General features: G+C 47.2%; 1 protein-coding gene across 6 annotated transcripts in view; it reads right to left on the reverse strand.

Annotated features, from left to right (window-relative positions):
• Positions 1-20,495, reverse strand: part of FNIP1 (folliculin interacting protein 1) — a 373,696-nt gene that overhangs the window by 111,958 nt on the left and 241,243 nt on the right. For all 6 annotated transcript variants that reach the window (XM_086931544.1, XM_086931546.1, XM_086931543.1 and 3 more), the window contains one exon: positions 18,313-18,398. In XM_086931544.1, coding sequence (XP_086787670.1) covers positions 18,313-18,398 — 86 coding nt within the window. The remainder of the gene's footprint in view (positions 1-18,312; positions 18,399-20,495) is intronic.

A 20,495-nucleotide genomic window follows, 5' to 3' on the forward strand; every position in this document is an offset into this window, starting at 1 on the left:
TACTATAATCCTTACTGTGAGTTATCGCTGGGATCTATACCATTTCCTTGAGTGAGGCATGACTAGTCAAGAAGTCTTGCTTATCCTTTAGCAGTGCACCAATACTACAGGCACTGGAACCTTGATGATAAACAATAGTACCCACAAGAAACTCAGTTGAATAACCACTAAATGAGTCAGAGCTCAGAGATAAGCCTGGGCAAGAACGTGTCCAGGATACTTACATTTAGTTCGTCATGGATTAGGACTTCTTCTGATAAGGCGTGCGCTGGGAAGATTGAGGTTTAGGAAATGACTGAAAACACAAAATCACAGAAGAGGACCAAGAAGTGAGCAAGCTACTATCTGCCGCACAGTCAACTGCTGCTTGCTGTAGAAGCACTAGGCACCTAGTTTAAAATGTTAAGAGTCATTTTTGGTACTGTATGCACTGCATACAAGCAGTAACAGACTGTGTAAAAACTCTTAAGTTTAACTCGGGTATAAGTTGATGTTTTGATGCAGTATGTCTTTCTCCCAATAATGAAGTGGGTGTTTTCCAGAATCCCATACCATTTACAGTAATTCTTTACTACGAACAACCATTGCTTTCAACGTTTCATGTAAAGAACTATGCAGTCTGACCCTGTGGGACTAGGGGGAAAACATGGACAGCGGTGAAACAGCAGATTTAAGATATTGTAGCAGAGATCGATCTCCCCTCCAGATTGCCCAGACCCAAAAATCCATTACTCAGTAGATACTTTCATCCACTGAACCACTATTTCTTGTGCTGGTAAAAGCTCTTTCACTCTCCATTCCTAGTCTGTATCACAGAAGACTGGATACAACCCACCCTTCCATAAATATTATCAAAGTTATCAACCCCGCAAAGTGTAATCAAAACAAGCCCACACAACTGAACCACGCAGCTGGCCCATTTTAAACTACATGTTCATAAATTTGGTCCAAGCTCATGCCTTTAAATTGAGGACTTTATCGAATTACACTATCTAGATATTTTATTCTTTGCCAAAGTCGCACTATCCCCAGTTTTCACCCTCTTTCTGTTTGTTCATCCTAAAGAGCTCTTCGAAGTTATACAAAGACAGAATAAATTAATCAGTTTGTTGACTTTCACTAATATTCAAATCCTCCTCTAAGTGGCCTAACGGCTAGAGCGGTCAACCTTGAAGATGTTCAAGTTCAAGTTCAGAGATTTATATTGCGCACTACTCACCCAGAGGGTCTCAAGGCGCTTGGGGTAGGGGGGTGCTTTTACTTATCGAATATCCAAGTTTTTAGTTGCTTTCTGAAGGAGAGGTGGTTCTGATTAAGGCGGAGGTGGGTGGGGAGAGAATTCCAGGTCTTGGTCGCTAAGTAGGAGAAGGATCTGCCTCCCATGGTGGATCTATGGATGCACAGAATTGCTGCGAGGGCTTGATTGGACGATCGTAGTTGGCGGGTGGGGGTGTAGAGGACTGTCGCGTGTTGAGGCATTCGGGTCCTAGGTCGTAGAGGGCTTTGTGTGCGTGGGTGAGGAGACGAAACGTTATTCTCTTGTTGACGGGGAGCCAGTGGAGGTCTTTCAGGTGACCGGAAAGGTGAGCTTGACGAGGGATGTCCAGTATGAGTCTGGCTGAGGCGTTTTGGATGCGTTGTAGTTTGGCTGTGGTTCCGGCGTAAAGGGTGTTTCCGTTGTCCAGTCGGCTTGTGACCAGTGCGTGGGTGACCGTCTTTCTTGTTTTGGTGGGGATCCAACGAAAGACTTTTTTGAGCATGCGTAGGATGTTGAAGCAGGATGATGAGACGGCGTTGGCTTGTCTGGTCATCGAGAGGAGGAGTCCAGGATGAAGCCCAGGTTACGTGCGTGATCCGTAGGAATGGGTGCGGTTCCCAGGGCCGGTGGCCACCAAGAGTCGTCCAAGGCAGAGGGGGATGGACCTAAGATGAGGACTTCCGTTTTGTCCGAGTTCAGTTTTAGACGGCTGTTCTTCATCCATTCGGCTACTTCTTTCATTCCTTCGTGTAAGTTGGTTTTGGCGATGTTTGGGTCTTTGGTGAGAGAGAGGATCAGCTGGGTGTCGTCTGCGTAGGAGATGATGTTGAGGTTGTGTTGGCGCGCGATGGATGCGAGGGGGCTCATGTATACGTTGAAGAGGGTGGGACTGAGTGATGATCCTTGTGGTACGCCGCAGATGACTTCGGTGGCCTCTGATCTGAAAGGGGGGAGGCGGACTCTCTGGGTTCTTCCAGCGAGGAACGAGATGATCCAGTCCAATGCTTTTCCTTGTATTCCGACATTGCTGAGGCGTTGTATGAGGGTGCTATGACAGACTGTGTCGAAGGCTGCGGAGAGGTCAAGTAGGATGAGGGCGGCTGTTTCTCCGTTGTCCAGTAGAGTTCGAATGTCGTCTGTTGCTGCGATGAGGGCGGTTTCGGTACTGTGTTTGGCTCAGAAGCAGGACTGTGAGGGGTCGATGGATTTGTTGGATTCAAGGAAGGCGGCGAGCTGACTGTTGACTGCTTTCTCAATGACTTTGGCAGGGAATGGAGGAGCGAGATGGGGCGGTAGTTCTTAAGTTCAGTGGGGTCTGCTGTGGGTTTCTTCAGAAGGGCGCTGAGTTTGGCATGTTTCCAGCTTCCTGGGAAGGTAGCGGAGTTGAAGGAACAGTTGATGACATAGCGGAGAAGGGGTGCGATGATCGAGTCTGCTTTGTTGAAAATGTGGTGGGGACATGGGTCAGTTGGCGATCCTGAGTGGATGGAGTTCATCAGGCGAATGGTGTCTTCGGTGGTGATTGGGTTCCAGGCGTAAAGGTTGTTGGAGTGCGGTTTTGGTTCGGGGGTGGGTGAAGAGGGCTGGTCTTCGGACTGGTTTTTGAAGCTGTTATGTATGTCGGCGATTTTGTTGTAGAAGAATGAGGATAGAGAGTCGCAGAGGTCTTGGGAGGGAGTGATGTCGTTGGTGCCGGCGGTGGGGTTGGTGAATTCTTTGACGATGTTGAATAGTTCCTTGCTGTTTTGGGCGTTGTTGTCAAGTCGATCCTTGAATGCTGATTTCTTGGTGGATCGGATGAGTTGGTGGTGTTTGCGGGTGGCGTTCTTAAAGGAGGTTAAAATAGGAGAGGTACCCCTTAACGAGAGTCAAGGGAAATAGGGTTCACCAACCAGTATAAAAAAGCAATTCCCTTGAACAAAGTCATATACATAAACACTATAAATTAGAAAAAAAAATTTAAGTAACTATGACAATTAGATCTGGAGTAAAAAATTCAGCAACATTTATTGTATACAGTAAAGTTAAAAAAGCAGAAAATATAATAAACTGCTTAACACAGGTTAAAATAGGAATTCTAAAATAACAGTACATAAACAATATTGACCCTCAATATTGCTAGGAACAGACAGAAAAACAGTAAGACATATGATTTGTACAATACAAGGCGTGTGTTCTGATGCTCTTTTGGGACAACGTAATGTACTTTTGTGGTAATACTGTATCAACAACGATGTTTGAGCCACGAATCACACTGTATTAAGGCGTTGACGCGTTTCGGTGGTCTTTTGGAATTCTATCCACCTTTATCAAGACAAAAAATCAATTTCTGTCGTGGTGTACATATGGTCCTCTTTGGTATGAGAGACCAATCTGTATGGTTAGAATGATCTTCCTCTGTGGTGGCGTGGTTGATTGGGCCGAGAGTGTCTTAGAGCAACGTTCGGGCTTTGTCTTTGTAATTGTCCCTTATCCGTAACGTGTTGAAAGTTTATGGTAAGGTGATTCAGGTCTGGACACAAAAATGATTCCTTGTATAATAGCTTTTATTCTGGCCTTGTGGTTCAGAGTACCTGCGATCTGTTAGGTTGGATGGCAGTGTAGAGTCAAATTAATTTTGTTGCACAGCGTTTTAATTTTCAAATGCGCTGCGTTAGACCAGAGGAGATTGGAGAACTAGGACCAGAGAAGCGTGCAGCCGCCAGCAGACGTAGAGGGAACAAAGACTCACGCTACTGGGGCAAGACTTATGCGCCTCTGGTCTAACGCAGCGCATTTGAAAATTAAAACGCTGTGCAACAAAATTAATTTGACTCTACACTGCCATCCAACCTAACAGATCGCAGGTACTCTGAACCACAAGGCCAGAATAAAAGCTATTATACAAGGAATCATTTTTGTGTCCAGACCTGAATCACCTTACCATAAACTTTCAACACGTTACGGATAAGGGACAATTACAAAGACAAAGCCCGAACGTTGCTCTAAGACACTCTCGGCCCAATCAACCACGCCACCACAGAGGAAGATCATTCTAACCATACAGATTGGTCTCTCATACCAAAGAGGACCATATGTACACCACGACAGAAATTGATTTTTTGTCTTGATAAAGGTGGATAGAATTCCAAAAGACCACCGAAACGTGTCAACGCCTTAATACAGTGTGATTCGTGGCTCAAACATCGTTGTTGATACAGTATTACCACATATGTACATTACGTTGTCCCAAAAAAGCATCAGAACACACGCCTTGTATTGTACAAATCATATGTCTTTCTGTTTTTCTGTCTGTTCCTAGCAATATTGCGGGTCAATATTGTTTATGTACTGTTATTTTATAATTCCTATTTTAACCTGTGTTAAGCAGTTTATTATATTTTCTGCTTTTTTAACTTTACTGTATACAATAAATGTTGCTAAATTTTTTACTCCAGATCTAATTGTCATAGTTCCTTAATTTTGTTTTTCTAATTTATAGTGTTTATGTATATGACTTTGTTCAAGGGAATTGCTTTTTTATACTGGTTCTTGAAGGAGGCCAGGTTGTCAGGGAACCAGGTTCGAGTCTCGGCAGGAATGCTTAACATCCTGTGAATCTGTGCAAATCACTAAATCTATCCATTCCTAACAAAATTAATGTGTCCCCCTGGAACGCAACTGGTGCTCATGTAAAGTGTTAAACTCCACAAAAAAAGTGGTTAGGGCAGTTGTCATGGTCAGGCAAATCCTTGTCCCACCCTTCTTCATATAATGTGGTTGGGGTTACTGCCCATTCACTGCAGGCCACATCTGGGGAATTCTTACTAGGCTGCCGTACTCAGGAGTTCCCCTTTGACTCCTTAGAAATTAGTCAAAAGGGTCTATGGTGATGCAACAAGTCCCCAGGGGCTCCACAGGCCCAGTTGCAGTCTTTCCTGCTTTAGCAGAAGAAATGCGTTACTTACCTGTAACTGCAGTTATCCAGTATTGGTATCCTTCATAGATTCACATGCCTGAATCATTCCCCGTCGTAGGGGTGGGAGTCACCGGTACATAAAAAGAGGAATGTCATAAAGACATATACATAGTAATAGGCCAGAGGCCTCTCATTAGTAACATATCCACGTCCTTTTGTAAAAAGGACCAAACTTTGGCCAAGAGCCAATCAGATATCACCACCCTCTAGAACCTTCCTGGAAGGAGCCCTAGTCCCTCAGATTTTCATAAGCGCAGTGCTAAGTAGTACCTACTGAGAGAACCAAGGTGAGCCCTTCCAGGGGAGGTGGGTGGGTTGCATGTGAATCTATGAAAGATACCAATACTGGATAACTGCAGTTACAGGTAAGTAACACATTTCTTATCCAGTATTAGGGGTATCTTTCATAGATTCAGATGTCTGAATCAGAGTAGCAAGCAATCACCAGCACATTTCGTATGGTACAACATGCAAAATCACTCGATATTAGAATACCAATGGTGAAATATAACAAGTACCAACATACCATAGAAAAGAGAAATGTGCGAGTAGACAGTAGGAAGGTGGGATGAAAGAGAGAAGGCTCACCTCTAGTGAAATAGATGACAGAGCACAGCTTGTCCTACTGCTGCATCTTTCATAAGTTCAGTATCCAAGCAGTAGTGCTTGGTGAACGTATGTGGTGTCCTCCATGTCGCCGCTCTACATACGTCGATAATGGGCACTCCTGCAAAGAGCGCCATTGAAGTGGAGACAGCTCTGGTGGAATGAGCTCGAACTTTAGAATGCAGAGGATGACCTGCCTGTTGATGGCAGAAAGTAATGGCTGCAGAGATCCAACGAGAAATGCTCTGCTTAGTTAATGGAAGACCCTTTCTGGGCCTGCTGAAGGCAACAAAAAGCTGTTTGGATTTCCGAAACTGTTCTGTTCTATGGATGTAGAACTTCATACAACGTTTGAGGTCTAAAGAGTGGAGAGACCTCTCTGCTGCGGAAAGTGGATTTGGGAAGAAAGTCTGCAAGACTATAGGTTCATTCAGGTGAAAATTAGACAGAACCTTCGGGATGAATTTAGGGTTCGTCCGTAGAATAACCCTGTCCTGTTTGAACTGCAGGAAAGGATCCTGAATAGAGAAAGCTTGCAGCTCACTTACACGCCTTGCTGATGTGAGCGCTAGTAAGAGAGCGGTTTTGCAAGACAGGTATTTGATGTCGGCTCTGTGTATTGGCTCAAAGGGGTGTTTCATCAGTTGAGCAAGCACAATGTTTAGCTGCCAGGTGGGTGGTAAAGCTCTCACCGGAGGGAACGTCCTGAACAGACCTTTCAGAAATTGCTTAACCAGTCTATTGGACCAGAGGGAAGTACCAGATTACGAACGCCTGAACCGAGATATGGCCGCCAGGTGGACTTTGATAGAAGCATGGGCCAATCCTGAGTGCGCCAAATGGAGCAGGTAAGGTAGAATTTGCGCAGGTGTTGATCAAAAGGGGTGTATCTCGTTTGCTTTACACCATACACAGAACCTTTTCCATTTTAGGGAATACGTCTTGTTAGTACTGTCGGCCCGAGCCCGGGCTAAGACTGCCCTGCATTCTTGAGGAAGGTCTAGGTTCTGAAACTCTCTGAACTCAGGAGCCAAGCCGATAATCTGAGAGATGCTGGATCCGGATGCTGGACTTGTCCCTGGTTTATTGTGAGGAGAGTTGGGCAAGACTTGAATAGAATCGGTGGTTCCAGCGACAGGAGATGAAGCTCTGTGAACCAGTGTTGGCGCGGCCACGCTGGGGCTATCAAGATTAGGGTGCAATGCTCTGCCTTCAGTTTCCGGAGGACCCTGGGAATTAGGGGAAATGGAGGAAATGCGTATGCAAAGACGTTGCACCATGCGATCAAAAATGCATTCCCTATAGATCCCTTCTGGGGATGCCAGCTTGCGTAATGTTGGCATTTTGCATTGTGCTGTGCCGCAAACAGATCCAGGTGAGGCCTGCCCCAACGGGTGAATACAGAGCTGAGAAGTTGTTGATCCAGCTCCCACTCGTGGCACACCGAGCGTTGTCTGTTCAGAGAGTCCGCCAGGACATTGTCCGTCCCTGGGACGTACTCTGCCCGAAGGGAAATGTTGTGTTGAAGTAGCCATTTCCAAATCCGTTGAGATTCTTGAGACAACGTCAGAGAGCGAGTTCCCCCTTGTTTGTTTAGATAGTGCATTGTGGTGGTGTTGTCTGTTCTCACCAGCACTGGGGAATCTTTGATCCTGGGCAGGAACGCTCTTAATGCCAGGTAGACTGCCCTTAACTAGAGGAGGTTTATGTGCAGTTGCTTCTCTGCAAGGGACCACTGCCCGTTGATTTGAAGTTCCTGAAGGAACGCACCCCATCCTTCCAAAGACGCATCTGTAGTTATCACATGTGGCGAAACTGGAAGTATGAACGAAAGACCCTGCTTCAGATTCTGTGGGTGAAGCCACCAGTTCAGAGCATGGACATTGGTAGGAGTTATCCGGATTACGTCGTCGAAAGATCCCGTGCATTGAATCCACTGAGCGAATAGCGCCTCCTGAAGTGGACGCATACGAAGGCGGCAGTGTGAAACGAACAGAATGTTCGAGGACATCATCCCTAACAAGGATTTGTACAGGCGCACCGTGATGGACTTTTTGGATTGAATCCGGGCGGCCAAGGTCCTTAATTTCAATTGACGTTCCTGTGAAGGGAAAGCCTTACTCTGAGTAGTATCTAGGACAGCTCCTAGGAAAGTGAGACACTGGGACGGCTGAAGGATGGATTTCTCTTCGTTGAGAGTAAGTCCCAGACCGTTGAAGAGCTGAAGACAGGCGTTGGAGGACTTGGTCACGCCTGCTAAAGTAGGTGTCTTGACGAGCCAGTCGTCTGAGTACGGGAAGATCTGGTGATGTTGTTTGCGGAGGTACGCTGCCACTGGAGAGAGACATTTGGTAAAAATGTGTGGTGCCGACTTCAGGCCAAAAGGCAATACCCGAAACTGGTAGTGCTTGCCCGCCACCGCGAACCTAAAGAATTGCTTGTGGTTCCTGTGGATTGGTATATGAAAGTATGCGTCTTGAAGGTCTGAAGACACCATGAAGTCGTTCGCATTGAGGAGTTGCAGCACCTCCTGGATGGACATCATACGGAATGACTGTTTTTTGAGGTATTGGTTGAGGTCTCTTAAGTCCAATATAGTATAGGTCTCCATTTTTTCTCCTTCTTTTGAATTAAGAAGAATCAGGAGTAGAATCCCTTGCCCTTCTGATTCTGGGGGACTCTTTCTATCGCTCCTTTTTTGAGCATGAGGGAGAGTTCCAATTGCAGCAGATGCAGATTTTTGTGCAGCATTTGTATTGGCTGCTTTTGAGGAGGAGTTTCCACGAACTCCAAAGAGTGTCCGTATTGAACAAGTTGGAGGACCCACCGATCCGTTGTAATTTGTTGCCAATTGCGAAGGAAGGATGAAATTCTCCCACCAACTTTGCAAGGTGGAGAGGAAATGGAGACCTGCGGTAGAGAGAAGTCATTGCATTCTGGCTGTGTCCTTCTTCCCTCCTCGTCCGCGAAAGGAAGACTTGTTGTAGGACGACTGGTTTTGCTGCTGTCTTTGTTGGTACTGGGGTTTGTACTGCTGATTTGAGCTGTACGTGGATTTGTTTCCCTAATAGTCACCTCTCGAGGATTGACCTCTTCCTCTGGAGCCCCGAAAGGAAGGATTTTTGTATTGGAGGGTACCTAGAGCCTTTGCGGTATCAGTATCTTTTTTGATACCCTGAAGCATCTCATTGATGTGTTGCCCAAAAAGAAGTTGACCGTCATACGGCATGTCCAATACCTTGGTCTGAACTTCAGGCCGAAAAGATGTTGCTTTAAGCCAACCTTGGCGCCTCAGGACTGCAGCTCCTGCCAGCTGACGGAACCCTGTGGATGCGATATCCATCGCCACATCAATCATCTCCGAAGCGGAACGCTCGCCTTCAAGGAGAATCTTTTTCGCCTCTTCTTTCTGCTCTTCTGGAAGCGAATCCAAATATGAAGCGATATCAGCCCACATTTGACAGTTGTAGCGTCCTAACAGTGCTAAAGAGTTTGCTGCACGCACTATTAGAGCTGACATGGACGAAAACCGCTTCCCTATGTGGTCTAGTTTTTGGCCTTCCTTATCTGGCGGCGCAGTCAACGCAGCCAATGGATTTTTTGACTTGTGCTGCGCTGCCTGGGCGATGACTGAGTCCGGCTTTGGATGACCAGTAAGGCAAGCTGGAGTCGTGTCCGGAGCTTTATATTTTTTGTCCAGTTTGGGCAGTACTGGAGGCAAAGATGAAGGGTTTTGCATTATTTTCTCCCCTTGTTCCCAGATGTAATCAATGATGGGAATGGACCGTACAGTCTTTTTGAATGGCTCCTTAAAATCATAAAGGAAGCAATCCTGTTGTGCCGACGTTACCTGGAGTTTGAATTGTAACGCCGCCCTTTCTAGGATATTGTGGAATACCCCAATGTCTTCCGGGGATGAATCCTCTTGTGCCTGTACAGGGGATGCTGGACCTGGAATCACTTAGTCATCCCATTCGTCTTGTGTGTCTGGGAGCTCCCCTTCCTCCTGTTGTTGCTCCTCTTCTTCGTCTTCCTCATGAGAGGATGGCGGAGGACGCAAAGGAACCGGATCTGGAAGAAGGACTAGAGGAGGAGGCCAAGGCCTAGGTGGCGGTGACACAACTGGTGGAGGAGTGGACGGAAACCTTTGCTTGTAGTCCGCAATCAGAAACTGCAGATCTGTCACTATGGAGGCTGGAAGACACACCATCGACTGTGTAGGAGGCGGAGGAGGCTGGAATTCCTCCTGGTACTCACCTTCATCCTGTTCTTGATCCTCACAATCTGAACTTTCATGTAGTTTTACGTGTAGTTCAGATGGGTTGGTCGCTGGTCGGAACATAGAGCCCTCATCAGAGTCCTCAGTATCCAGAAGATGAGCAGGTGGGAATGGCTGGACCATGCTCGGAGAGGTGAATTCCGGCGTGAGAGTACGCGTGGTCATCTTGAAGTGTGTATAAGTATACTTCAAGGGAGGCGACTCTACCGTCGCAAGCCCGTCGACGGAGTGGTGGTCAACGGGGGAATGTCGACGATCAAACTAGATTCCGTAGTCGACAGTGTCTTCGATGACTATGTCGTCGACGACGGTTGCTTCGTTGATGGCTTCGTTGACGCTGGTGTCGACGTCGACAGGCCTGCTGACGGCTTTGTCGATATTTAACAACAAGGGGTGGGACGGCTTTGTCGAAGCTGGTGTCGACGACGATGGTCTCGTCGACGAAGTTGTCGACGTCGACGGAGCCTTTACCGTCGATGACGATTTAGTCGACGATGAAGAGGATTTCGTCGACGTCGATGGAACTTTCGACGACGATGACGATTTTGACTTCGGCTACGATGAGGCGCTTGTTGACGGTGGCGTCGTCGATGACTTTTTGATAACAATAATAGATGGAACAGACCTACCCGTCGACGACGAGGATGTAGTAGTCGTCGACGTTGAGGTTAAAGATGACGCCATCGACGTGGAGATAGTGGCTGTCGACGTTGTCACAGGCAGAGCTGAAGACGTTACAAAAGGTTTCTTGAAGGTAGGATCTTGAAGAGAAACCTTCACAGCCATGGCCTTAGAACGAACCTCTGAAGATTTGGGCGTCTTCTTTTGAGGAGGCTGCAAAGATGGTCCTAGGGATGACGTTCTAGGCCTTTTGGGAGAAGAGTGTATACTCCTAATGGAACACTCACTCTCACCTGAAGAGACTGCCTGATCCTTGTCCTTAAGTCTCTGAAGCCATATCAGCAGGGGGCCCTCTCGGTCTTTGAGAGTTTTGGCTGAAAAAGTGCGGCATACTTTACAATCCTTTGCTGAATGGTCAGGGTAGAGATAGTAAAGGCAGTCCTCATGCCTGTCATCTACATGAAGCCTCTTTTTGCCACAAGAGGCACACAATCTAAAAAGCCCCTTTTTTGGAGTATCAGCCTTTGCTAAACTGAAAACCCCTCACAGAAAGACAATTCTGAGAAAAATATGTGGAAAAAATCCAGAAATACAAAGAAGCTGAGCAGAGCTCAGTGGAGACTCCCTTAGCACGGCGTGCGGTAGAAAATCCGAGGGACTAGGGCTCCTTCCAGGAAGGTTCTAGAGGGTTGGGATATCGGATTGGCTCTAGGCCAAAGTTTGGTCCTTTTCACAAAAGGTCATGGATATTTTACTAATGAGAGGCCTCTGGCCAATTACTATGTATATGTATTTATGACATTACTCTTTATGTACCGGGGACTCCCACCCCGACGACGGGGAATGATTCAGGCATGTGAATCTATGAAAGATACCCCTAATACTGGATAATGGAAGCATTCAGTGGCGCAGCGAGTGCCCTCTCAGTGGGAGCTCACGAGTCCTTATCCTATTTGGTGAAGTAGGGAGGCTCGCTATACACCTAGCAGATGCAAACTCTCCTTTGTGCAGGCCTGCCTGTTCGTTGCATCAATCGGAGCTGCTCCCGCTCAGTAAACACAATGTAAGTCATTCTTCCCCTCTTAGGGAGGGGTGGGTGGATGTCGAAGTCGATCCGCCAGCTCCCAACTGGAGCCCAGAGAGGGTGCGACATTCCCAACATCTCAGGGAATCAGTAAGGTGCAGGTCTCGGCGTGCAGGCTTAACGTGCCAGTCACAGCCGCAATCTTTCAGTTCAGGCACCTACTCAAACTCTTCACCATAGTGCTACTGGCAGCCCACCCAGGCATATGGGGAAGTCACAGTACTCACAGCCTTGTGCAGGCTCTTCCGGTGCAGTCGCCCTCATCACAGAAGCCCCTCTTGGCATACAGGGTCACAGACAAAAAGGCAGGCACGTCCTCAAAGCACCTGGCCCAATACTTACAACCATGGCCCCTTTTGGCATATGAGGTCACAAACAAAGTGGTGCAGGCCTAGCACGGCGCTCCTTACACAGCTCAGATCATGGCAACTTCTCCTGGGATAAGGGGGGTCGACGGACCGTTGCTGTGCCCGGGCAACGACCCGATCAGTACGAAGCAGTTTCCCTCACACCTTGTTCAGGGAGTCCTCTCAGCCGGGTTCCCTTACTGGTCTTGTTCGCTCCAACGCTCTCCACTTCCTCACAGGATACACTGTTTTTGACAAGCAGGCAGATGCTGGTGTTCCAGGGCAAGTGACCTTGGGTCCCCTGGGTGATGTCTCTTCAACCAGCAAGGAGACTAGCAGGCCTTCAGCCCAGTGGTCACAGGCAGATTTTTTGCAGAGCTTCTCCTCCTCATACAACCCATCTGCGTGCTTAGCAGATGACAAAAAATCTTGGGTTTCAACATCCCCTTCTTATAGATCTTTTCAGGCACCAAATGTGATTCAGGGTCTAAATCTTTAACATTGTATGTTGGGGTTATGCTCCTTCTGAAGTGTCCAGTTCTCATTTTCTTCTTTCCCCTCAAAAGGATGCCTGTCACAGCAGGCAAAACTGAAGCTCATTGTCAGATGACACCGTTCATGGGAGTGACCAGAGTTCACACCTGGATGTCAGTCACATGTGCACTGAAAGGTTAATACTGGGCTCTCAGTTCCACTTTTTTTAATTTCCATATCAGCCTCATCTTCTTTCTTGAGGTGTCCAGCCCCCTTCCTTCTGATCTATCACTGAATAAAACCTTTTGAAGAGTCCATTCCTCCAGTATGTGTCCCACCCGGCTCACAGGAATGCAACTTTACACAATTCTGTCGGGGGAGTTATTCCTCATCTCCTCATGCATATCTTCACCAGGCAGTCATGGCCTTCCCAAAATGGAACCCAGGGTTCTCTATGTAATCACCACTGAAGGCACACTTGCACTTAGTGTACATTCAGAGCACACTTACTCTCTAAGTACTATTACCTCAATGCATTGCGCCACTACAGAAGCACACACACACATTCAAGCACGCACATTCAGTCTGCGCACACTGTTCAGTACTCTAGCTTTCCTGTTTTGTACCAGGGTGTGCTATTTGAAAACATACACCCTGCCAGCACACAGACACATGTGCGCTACACAACACTTCACCCTCCATATATTGTACTCAACGCTAAAACACCTACACACATGCTTTTCATTGCGCATGCACTGCACAGCACTACATCTCATGTAATGTTTCCCCCTAGGCATACATACTCTCAGCACACGCACTACACATGTATACTGCACCGTATTTCTCAATCACTGTACTGTACTCTTCCCAGGTACACATACATCCAGCACCAAGTGACTACTCCAGTGGTGCGCAGCACTCCTTATATACATGATGTAAGCCAAGGGTGAGTTAAGCACACTGTAGTAGAACTTTTAAAAGATGAGTGAGCCTGTAGGTCTCACTCCAGTAACACAGGATAAAGAGACCCTGGTCACTACTACTTCTCACTACACTGTATGCTGCTACAAGCACGCTCGTGCTGCTTAACACTTGGTGAAGGCATTAGCCTTCCCCCACTATGAGGGGAGAGCTTTGGGCACCACTATCGGTCCAACAAGACTGCAACCCGTGTGATAGGCCTATGTCATGGCATCCATTCATAAGCCTGGTCTACCTATAACAAAAAAAAAAACTCATTAGTATTAGGAATCCAGACAACAGTACAGTTGGGCACTCAGGGCAGGGGTACAAGTCTTTAACCATGCATAGGACATTTATGTCCCAACAACTAATCGAATAGAGGACATGGTAATATACTCACAATCACATGTCAGTGAAAAGTGCCATGTCTTAAAAAAAAAAAACATACCTCGGACTACACCACAAAAGTGCAAAAACAAAGCGAAACCTACATCGAAGTCAACAACAACTGCAGCAACTGAACGTAAAATATGGGCTCCTATTCTCCGCAAAGCTACGAGTAACTAATCCAGACAGCCTGCACATTTTTTTAGACTGCGGCGGAGATGTGAGAATGGTTGGAAGCGATGGGCCACTTGATATCCGGGAACCTCAAAAGGAAACTGCTATGAGGGTTGGAGGAAGCAGAGATCGAAGCACGGATGACAGCGGAGTCAGAGGGTGGGAATTGTAGCCAAAATTCAAAGTCACCAGACCTGGTCTGCAGGCAACAGATGAGAAGCACTGGAAGCGAACAATGACACTACTGCTGGGGAGGCCTTGGCAACAGGGAACAAGCAGAATGAGATGTGGCTGCCGGTGGTAGACCACATGACTTCGGACAAGATTGTCTGAGGAGGCAATGGAGACCCAGTGTGACTACAATCCACCCTATCACTCACCTAGTGCTGAGCCACATGGACATGCTGAGACAGTAGTTAAGAAAGAAAGGGAGGGAGGGAGGGTTGACAGACGCCTTGATCATTGGAGATGTAGTACACTCACTGCATACGGATATAGAGAGGGGGGGTTGTTTTTGGAAGCTAACACTAATAGACTGTGGCTACTGAGGTTGAAACAGAGGTGGATAGGCAAAGAATGTCATCCAGGGTAGGGGGGATGGGCTGCCATGAACCCGAGAGGAGTGACCCTATGGGTTATCCCGTAGAATGTAAATGGCACACCTAGCGTGGTAAAAAGTGTGGGTTCTTACTTGAGGTAGATATACACTGGTGGAACACACACTATTCTTGGCGGACTCCAGGGTCGTTAAGCTCCTAGTCTGTAAAACATTCCCCCTCAAAATCACAGGGAGAGGGGAACCAGCTGATGGCTGCCAGACAGCAGCAACTGGTACCGGGAATGGGATATCCCATACAATCTGTGGAGTCTAAAACAACCAGAGGAGCTGCATCACTCTTACACAATTAGCACCATGAGGTCACTCTTCTGTCTAGATTTCCTCCTGGTCCCACACCACCAAGTGGGCTGGTTTAGAGATACCCAATATCTGCCAAGAGGAATCTCGGACCACTCCCCGATGATCACGAGCTATCAGACACACCTGGGTTGCTTGAGGGCGAGCAAGAGTCCCGATCCTTGGGAGATTACATACTGGCTGAGGCTCCAAATGTTACTTTGAGGAGAGCACAGGATCAGTGGAATCTGGGGTGGTATTATGGACGGGCAGTAATCCAAGGTTCCTTGATAGCCCATACTGTAGGGAAAAAGAAGAAGAAGAGAGTGCGAAAGTGCACCGAACTAGAGATGCAATTATTGTTCTGGGAGGCTTAGTTTATTGCATTGCTAAATCCAGAACTGGTGAACAGAATCAAAAACACTCAGGAAGACTACACAACGCTGCCCCAGCAAGAAGCCAGAGACCGGTTTAGGGCAAAACAGGGGCAAGCATACAAACTTAGAGACAAAGTTGGGATATTGCTGGCCTACTTGGTGAGAGGGAAAAATGACAGAAACAGATACAGAATATATGGGGTGGGATGGTTCCAGGGTAGCGATCCCAGGAGTCATAGCCAGGGTGTTTGCGGACTACCACAGGGAACTATACCAATCGCACTTACCTAGAGACGAGGGGTGACTCAATAACTTTATACAAGATCTTCCAACCCCCCAACTTGGGAGGTGAGGTCCAGAAAACACTGGAGCCAGAGATATTGAACTATAAAATTGTGGATGCTTTGGCACAATTAAAAAGCAGAAACGCTCCGGGCCCTAGTGGGCTGCATCCTGTATTTTTCAAATATCTCCGAACACACATAGTGCCCCCTGATCCACTCCTCTGTGCAATGTTTTGGAAGGGATGATGGGAGGAGGTGCTGCAAGGAGACCTACGCCAACTATTGATTGTACTCATACACAAGGAGGGTAAACCACCGGAGGTCTATGCATCCTATCGTCCCCTGTTGCTGCTGAACATAGAAGCAAAAGTATTGGCACAGGTCCTCGCTAACCACATGCAGCACTTGGTAGAGCATATCAGTCGAAATTCATGGCTCATAGGGAGCTGGGACACAATCTCAGATGCCTGTAAACAACAATGGTTGAGGAGAAACGCAGCAATAATTAGCCCGGCAAGGAGATTCTGTTATTTGAAGGACCCTGAAGAAGGGCCACGATGACCCAAAATGCATTGGGCAGGACTCTGGGACTAATCTATGCTTAAACTGGACATTGTGAATCAAGGATGATTTATCAAAATATTGAATTATAACAAGTTTACACAAATTTCATCAGCCAATAAAGAAATTGGTGTAACTATAATTGTTTACATGATTGAACTTTGAAAACAATGAAGAACCGGTTGATAAGATTTGATAAGAAAACATAAGTGTTTTCCATCTAAGTGCGACCGGGGGCCAGGGAGCGGCTTTACGCTTCTGACAAACTCAACATTCTCGGAATTACCACTGTGGGGGTGGGTGGGAGGTCTGGAGGGGGAGGGAGGAAATAGTCTTCTTCGAACTGCAGGCTGAATACAAACAGATGGAGTCAGTACCTTTTATACCTGCAAAAGTAGTATATACTACGAAAAACAAGGACCTCCGGAAGACCTGGCGGTAGAATCATCCCTTGAACTTAGGTTTATAGCCCCCCCCCCTTACAGGTACACAGGCTTTTTCCACTTCATTGCTCACCCACAGCCTTCCCAAGCTTGATTCTCTTAGGAACAAGTGGGTGTAGGACCTGGGCAGACTGGAGGATGACGTATGGAGCGAGGCCTTCAGTTACCAAGGGAAGTGGTGATTAGGGCAGGCTTCCCTCTAGTCCAGCTCAAAATGCTACACAGTCCCTACCATACAAGGACGGCATTGCACAAAATGGGGCCCAGTGACTCTGATTGCTGCCTAAGGGGCTGTGGCCAAATGGGTTCCTTGCTACACATTATCTGGGGATGCCCTACTCTGCAGAGATACTGGGAGAGGTTGGGGACTAGACGGTCAGAAGTAACAAGAGAAAAAGGTGCAGATCACACCCAGATTAGTAGCCCAAGGCATCTGAAGAGACCAGCATCTGTAGAAGCACACATAGCTTTTCTGACTTCGCTGTTGCGAGACCGGACATAGCCAGATGCTGGGAAAGCACCTCTGTTCCAATGATGCAGGAATGGGAATCTAATATAGACTGGTGTATGAGGGCGGAGGATCAGGTCAGGTAGCTAAGAAGGGAGAGAGCAGTGAGATTACGGGAAGAGAGTGAACTACATACAGAAGAAGCAACACCCACCAGGATGAGGGCCAAACGGCAGGATGCACTCACGCTAGAGACAGCATATAGGGGCCGCTCCATAAGGGTCAACCAATGGGAGACGAAAGGGGGGCCGGGGGAGGCTGGTCAACGTTGGGGGTAGAGAGCAGTGGGGGAAGGTTCTAAGATGGAGAAATCTGCCAGTGTGTACGATACTGTCTGGGTGAGTGTTTGATTGATTCAGATGCTCCATCCATCACCACCCCCTTTTGTACCGCTTTTGGCCGCCATAAGTGTGGCAGGGTATGCTCAGACGTGAGTCCCTTGCTCACTTTGCCACTGGATTCAAGCAAGCCGGGCTAAAGACGGCTGGAATGCCAGAAACCAGTCCTCGGAATCTTGTTGCCGGTCCAGGGAAGACATGGCTTGGCAGTTCGGGCTGGACTGTTCCCATGAGGCACAGGGTCAGACTGATTTGCATATAGCCATGTCTGAACTGGGGTGGCAGAGTGGGCTAAAGAACGGTGATGGAATAAACCCAGATCTTTTGACTGGGTGTGAGTGTTTGATTGATTCAGATGCTCCGTCAATCACCACCCTCTTTTGTACCGAGTGTGTACGATATGGCAATGTATGGTGTAATGTTGAAACTATCAACAAAAAGTTAAAAAAAAATAATAATACCTTCATACCTCATATTTTAAGTGTTAGTGGCCCACCTATAACAATCAGTAGCAAGACAGCAGGTTGCAGGTAATGACATCATAAATAATGAGACCGAGTTAAAGGTTTGGAGGGGGGGGGGGTGGGACTGCATTCTAATGCAGCAATAGTTTCAAGATGAATATATTGGTCCTAATTGTATTTGAAGAAATTACATCCACATGTTTTATGACAAGAAAGACATACCATGGGCAGCTGAACAGCAGAGATGCAGTCTATTTTAATGTATGTAAACGTCTCATTTCAGACACTCACCTGAACTCATTCAAGCCATCAACAATTTTGTTATACACCAAACTCCGCTGACTGGAATCTGCTGATCTGCGACTTATTTTCATGGCCTGAAAAAGTAAACATTGGGAAAGTCAACGTTTGCAGAAAAGCTTGCAATGTATGTGACTAAATAATAGCGTCTATTTTCATCATGCAAAGAAATGTACATAAAATCGTTAGGCAATTAACAATTCTATGAAGGAAGCTATCAAGCCCTGTAATCACAAAAGAAGCACAGAACTACTTATTTAACTGATCATTGTGGAAAGAACTGGTGCACACCCATGGAACAAAACTGTACTATAAAAAAAAATACAATGCATTACTAGAAGACATCTTCCCTTCAACAAAACACAGAAATTATACACAGGGATTGGCTAAATGTTTCATGAACAAATAGACCTCTTTTGCTACTTAAAAATTCAACTGTATCAAATATGTCTTAAAGCACAAGTTACTTACCTTCGGTAACAATATATCTGTAAGAAACATTAGTTAGACTCTTTACCTTAGAATATCCCCAGGCGTCAGGCTGGATCCGGAAAGATTTTTCGTCAGCAGTACCCCTGCGTGTCGGTAAGCGTCGTCTGCTGCTCCACGTCCGTCGTCGGCGTCGTTGTGATCGCCGGGATGATGTCGGAGTACTTAGACACCACGCTGACGTCAGTTTTGTACATAGCTTTCCGCGCCAGGAACGCAGAGCCATGCAAGAAACAGACACTGGTGCCATGAAACTAGGGCCCTGAAAGGGATGACCTTAACACTAGATGTCGGTTCGCAGAACGGGGAGGATGGGTGGGGTTATAAGGAATCTAACTAACTAATGTTTCTTACAGATATATCGTTACCGAAGGTAAGTAACTTGTGCATCTGAAAGAAACACATTAGTTAGATTTCTTACCTTAGAATAGATACCCCAGCAATACCAACCCCTGTGGTGGGTTTGCGAACCAAGATCACACCAGGCAGTCCTGGAGAACGGAACGGCCAAAGAAGACGTCCCTCCGGACTTGGCTGTCCAGGCAGTAATGCTTGTCAAACGTGTGCAGCGAGGGCCACGTAGCTGCCTGACAAATGTCCTGCAGAGAGACTCCCCGTCCCAAGGCAGTAGTAGCCGCTGTGGCCCAAGTGGAATGGGCCCGCAGCCCCAGAGGAGGATCCTTCTTAGCAAAGGAATAACAGACCGTAATGCTTAAAGTAAAATGACCCCCCGAGAGATGGTTGGCTTGTGCACTGCTCGCCCCTTCTTAGCGCCCACGTAGCCAAAGAGTTGGGCGTCTACCCGGAACTGTTTTGTGCGATCCAGATAAAAGGAGATCGCACGTTTTGGGTCCAGACGGTGGAGCCTTTCTTCCTCTTTCGAGGGATGCAGAGGCGGAAAGAAGGTGGGTAAGGTAATGGACTGCCTGATGTGAAAGGCAGTAACCACCTTAGGAAGAAAAGAAGGGAGAGTCCTCAGAACAACATTGTCTGGATGGACAGAGAGGAAAGGAGGTTTAGAAGAAAGAGCCTGGAGCTCACTCACTCTTCTGGCAGAGGTGATGGCAACCAGAAAAGTAGTCTTGAGAGAGAGAAGACAAAGAGGACAGTTATGAAGTGGCTCAAAGTGAGCACACATCAGATAAGTTAACACCAGATTCAAGTCCCCCTGAGGCATTATAAAGGGAACAGGAGGAAACATGTGAGTAATGCCTTTCAAGAATCTACTTACAACAGGGGACTTGAAAAGAGAAGGCTGATCAGGAAGCCTCAAGAAGGCTGAAACAGCTGAAAGATCCCTGCTGGGCCAGGGAAAGAAGAAAGCGGAGAACCTCAGAAAGAGGGGCGGAAGGGGATACACAGCCTTTGCTGTGCACCATGCTACAAATTTGTTCCACCTGCAGGCGTATACCGTTTTAGTGGAGGGACGCCTGGCTGCCAGAATGACATCACAGACTTCAGGAGGCAAGTCAGATGGCATCAACTGCCGCCGCTCAAACTCCACGCATGGAGGTGAAGGCTGGACACGTTCTGGTGGACCTCCTGAAGAGGCAGTCGAATCAAGGGATCGATTGACAGACTGAGTAGCTCGGGATACCAGCATCTTCCTGCCCAATCCAAAGCCACAAGGATGACTTAGGCCCGGTCGCGCCTGATCTTCTTCAGCACTCTTGGCAGAAGTGAAA

Source organism: Lissotriton vulgaris, chromosome 7 (assembly GCF_964263255.1).
Source record: "Lissotriton vulgaris chromosome 7, aLisVul1.2, whole genome shotgun sequence".
In the NCBI taxonomy this organism is placed as follows: Eukaryota; Metazoa; Chordata; class Amphibia; order Caudata; family Salamandridae; genus Lissotriton; species Lissotriton vulgaris.